Source organism: Mesocricetus auratus, unplaced genomic scaffold (assembly GCF_017639785.1).
Source record: "Mesocricetus auratus isolate SY011 unplaced genomic scaffold, BCM_Maur_2.0 Super-Scaffold_100004, whole genome shotgun sequence".
NCBI classification, from domain to species: domain Eukaryota; kingdom Metazoa; phylum Chordata; class Mammalia; order Rodentia; family Cricetidae; genus Mesocricetus; species Mesocricetus auratus.
In genome coordinates, this window is record NW_024429189.1 from 57,526,185 (window position 1) to 57,531,008 (window position 4,824).

General features: G+C 34.1%; 1 protein-coding gene across 1 annotated transcript; it reads right to left on the reverse strand.

Moving 5' to 3' along the window:
- Positions 1-2,121: 2,121 nt before the first annotated feature.
- LOC101827200 (olfactory receptor 4A8-like) lies at positions 2,122-2,994 on the reverse strand. Its single transcript, XM_013120184.2, has one exon. It carries the CDS (start codon positions 2,992-2,994, stop codon positions 2,122-2,124), a length of 873 nt encoding a protein of 290 aa, XP_012975638.1.
- Positions 2,995-4,824: the final 1,830 nt, after the last annotated feature.

The following is a 4,824-nucleotide window of genomic DNA, read 5'->3' on the forward strand; positions in this document are numbered from 1 at the left end:
TTAAAGGACTCTGCAAGGGGGGGTTATGGCTATTTAAAATAAATTCAAAGCCTTGTTAGTGGTTCAAATTTATAAATATGTTTTGATTTCCTCAATGAAATAAATAAGGAGTATCTTCCAAATGATGATCCTAATTTTTCAATTTTAACTAATACATTGACATGATGAGGAGATATGTTGTAAACACTGGGTACAATTATTGAAAAAAAATACTTATTTTGTTATGGTATCATTTTTATCTAGCATATCTAAGGAATTAACGAAAATTTCATCACATTGTATAAAGACTCATGATAGAATACCTGAATTCATGTTTTAACTTAATCCATATTTCTCATCATTACTAAAATGGAAGATAGAAAGCATTATTAAATTGTAACTAAAATAACACAAATTATGATATGCAAAGGAAAATATGAACCTTCTGAATGAGGAAAGCAAACTGAGAACAAAACTAATGATGTATTCTAGGGCCTGCTGAAAGGTAGCTTTTCCTGTTTCCCAAAAGAAAGATTTACTGAGATCACTGAATCAGGATTCTTAAAATTATATACACACTTAACACACCACCAACCAAAGATACTCCTATTGCAGAAATGCTATTTAAATAGTATTATCTAATAGTATATATATTTATTGCTTTTCAAAACTTTCTTTACTGGCACTTAATAATAAAGTAGCAAATCAGGAGGAAGATCAATTCACCGAATTAAATGATCAGGATCCAAAAGAACATGAACATAATATATAAAGAACATAAAAATGACATTAATGTTGGAAAAATTAAGGTAACAAAAAGAAACAATTATTAAAATAATAAGAAAAATACCATAGTTTACAAGGCCAGGCAAATAGATTGTGGGGTTCTCACCATATGGAAATAAATAATATGAGTGATAACAAAATGAAGTAAATTTAAAAATATACAATGCTTAAACAATTCAAAACAACATAAGTATATCACAGGTTATAAGTATATTAATCTACAAAAAATTTGAAGAGAATTATTTCAAAGTAAAGTTTAATTAAATTAGTAATTTTATTAATAAAATAAATGAGTGTAGAAAACAATAAATAGAAGAGATTTTTAAAGCACATGACAATATAGGAGTAGTTGAAAGGAGAACCTAAAGAATTGCACCAAACATATTATATTATGAAAAAAATTTAGGACTAAGTACATCTTATTTGTCCTAAATGAACTATCTCCATCTAAAGCCTACATTCACAGTTCAGGGACCAAGGCAGAGGAGGAGGTCTAAAAAGTATAAAAGTCAAAGGTGGTGGATGAATTCAAAGAACAATATTCTCAAAACACTGATGCAGGCGTTGATGTACACAGTGTGTGACAGCATGCACACAACTTTTACAGATTCAAGCCATATAAAATTCCAGTACTAAAAAGAGAATGTGGATACAAAGTCCCCTGAGAATCTATCTGAAATATGTAGCTTCTGGGAGAGGAAACAAAAATATTTCAATGGCCTGTGATTATGCATATCAATCACACTCCATGACAGTCTCATGCCCAAGAGTAGTTGGCAAATAGAAAATAAACTCCAGGGTTTGTTTTGTTTGGTTTGTATTGTGTGTGTGGAATGAATTATTTGGGTTAGTTTGGCATTATATTTGCTGAATTTTTGTTTCTTTATTTTGATTTTTTAATGTCTGGTTTTGAAATGCTGAGAGAAAAAATACAGAAAAAGAGAGGGAGGCAGACAGAGACAGAATATGAAGTTTGTTGAGAAAGAAAGGGAGAAGGATCTCAAAAAAGACTGAAGAGAAGAAAAACATCAAAACATGGGGCATGAAGAATTTCAAAGAAATGTATTTATTATAAATTTAACAAACTAAAATAGATAATTCACCAAAAGGTTAAAAGGGATAACAAATATGAATGATATTATAAGCAGCTACACTAATTATGAAAAAAGCACAACAAAGTATATTTAAAACACAATTAGTTTCACAATATCAAGTATTGGTTTAAATGTTCAAGAAGAAGCACACACTTCTAGAATTTATTCATGACTGTGCTCAGTATGAGGAACAGCAATAAGAAACTCTTATCCTAGCAGGACTTAAAAGTTTTTGCAAGAGCTTTTCCATTGATATTTTCATCTATGAGTTTCTCAGAGTATATATTAAAGGATTCAACATGGGAGTGACAACTGTATAAAATACGGTGATGGTTTTATCAACAGGAAAACTAGAAACTGGTCTAGCATACATGAAAATACAGGGAACAAAAAAGAGGAAAACCACAGTGATATGGGAGCTGCAAGTGAACAGAGCTTTGCGTCTCCCTTCCCGACTATGATTCTTGAGGGAACTTAAGATGATTCCATAAGAAAATAGCAAGAGGATAAAGATCACAATACACATGGCCCCATTATTGATAATGGTAGAAAGGCCAATAGAGTAGGTGTCAGTGCATGCAAGTAGCAATAGTGGGTATGTGTCACAGCCAAAATGGTCAATGATATTGGGACCACAGAAAGGAAGTTTACACACAACAAGAACTTGAAACAAAGCATGTGCAAAACCTCCTGCCCAGGCCATCACTAAGAAAAGGATACATACACGTCGATTCATGATAATCAGATAATGCAGGGGCTTACAGATGGCCACATACCGATCATAGGCCATTGCCACCAGAATGACAATATCAACACCACCAAATAAATGCTCTATAAAGAGCTGGCTTAGGCAAGCTGTGAAGGAGATGGTCGTCTTATCACGGAGCAAGTCTACAATCAACCTTGGTGAAATGGCAGTAGAATAAACGGCATCCATGAGTGACAGAGAAGCAAGGAAGAAGTACATCGGGGTGCCCAAGGAGGGACTAACAATCACTGTAATCACAATGAGCAGGTTACCCACCATTGTCACAATGTAGATGAGTAGAAATATAACAAATAATGCCTTTTTGCCAGTAGGATCCTGAGTGAACCCCAGCAGGATAAATTCTGAGACATTGTTGTTTTGGCCCATTTAATCTTCTATCAGGCTTGTTCCAGAGAAAAACTCAAAAGAACTGGGTCTGCACTATTTTATCTCAACATTAGTGAATATCTAGGCAGAAAATCAGACAGAGGTATTTCTGTCACCCATACATTTAAAAATAGTTATTTAAAGCACATCACAACTTGGCATTGATGGCAGCAAATAAACAGAGAAAATCTCTTTCCTTTAAACTTAAATAATTTTTGTGTCATTAAACACAATATGTCAAATAATAAAGAGCAAGACTGTGCTGTCACAGAAACACACAAATGAACAAAATTTTAAAATAAAAACTTGGGTAGTGCCCAAAAAGCATTGGCCTTTAAGGGTCCATGTCAGTGCTATTATATTGCACTGTCAGGCACTACACCACAAAAGATAATTTTAGTCATCATGTATCTAGTCTTTAAAAAAGTATATTTGAACTGTACCAAATACCTCCAATATTATTGAGCACACAGCTACCAACAGCAATTACTTCATCTGATCTGACAGGTTTTAGTAGTTACATTTCCATTTCATACTTGCTTATGATTAATTAGTAACACAATTACCTTTACCTGCAGGTTTTCCACAAGGATTTTTACTTTAGATGTACTAACCCATTGCTCTCACAAAATCCTGCATTTGCAGACAGTATACTTTTTCCAGATCTTGCAGGAAAAGCTAAGTAGAGAGACAGAGGGAAATAGAAAATAGAAGGTGAAGACTGCATGGGACATAGTTATTTTCTTAATATATCCTAGATTCTCAGGGTTATCATGTAAGAATTCATTGCCTGGATCCACGATGTCAGAACAGTCAAGGAAAAGCACAGCCAGAGTACAAAGATGAGGATTGGGTTCATTTTCTATTTATAGTTACGAACATATCCCTAATTCAGTCCTAAGAAACAATGGGATTAGACAATATTTCACAGTATTTCCTCATCTCATACTCTCTCTAATGGCCCTTGGCACTTTTTCTTTTGACCGCTTCCCTTTCTGTTCTGTTGTCATTTTTCTTTTTTTTCCCGAGACAGGGTTTCTCTGTATTGTTTTGGAGGCTGTCCTGGAACTTGCTTTGTAGACCAGGCTGGCCTCAAACTCACAGAGATCAGCCTGCATTTGCCCCCCCCCCCGAGTGCTGGGATTAAAGGTGTGCACCACTAACGCCCGGCTTGTCAGTTTTCTTTGTTCACATTTGAACACTCTGTCCAAGTTTCTCACTCCGTCAATAATGACACTAATAATGTAAAATGGAATTTAATAGCTACCATGACAGTATAATATCTCTAATTTTATTGTACATGGTGTAGCAAGTTTGAATTTGAGAAATACTTAGACAGAAAATAGCAGTGATGAAAGATGTTGACCCTGAAGTGGTACAACTGGAGACAGAATGAAAGAGATTCATTTTGTGTCATCCTTAACTTGAACATATCACTAAGTTCTCCTCCTCCCCTGCCTCAAAACTTGTACCACAGGGACTTTCATAATATCCATCTCCCAGAGAGGTCTGTTTGTGTCCTTATGAAATGCCTACACACTGCCCAGTGCATCTGCCATCTCAGTGTTGACTAGATCATCTGCAGAAAATGAGTCATGAGAATTTCTGTCCACTTAACTGGATTGTAGACAAAGTTTGGATTAGAAAATAAAACAGCATATGTGTGCATCACTAACTACTTCTTGACTTGGATTAAAATCATGCATCTTAGGAATTATTTAATATATACTTATATATATACATACACACACACATATATATATACTTAGTAATTTATTATAAGTTAAATATGATCAATATTTACCTTTGAAGAAATATATTTGGACTAAC

What these genes read in the sequence shown, in the direction of transcription:
- LOC101827200 (XM_013120184.2), bottom strand. Translation starts at nt 2,994, where the DNA reads ATGGGCCAAAACAACAATGTCTCAGAATTTATCCTGCTGGGGTTCACT.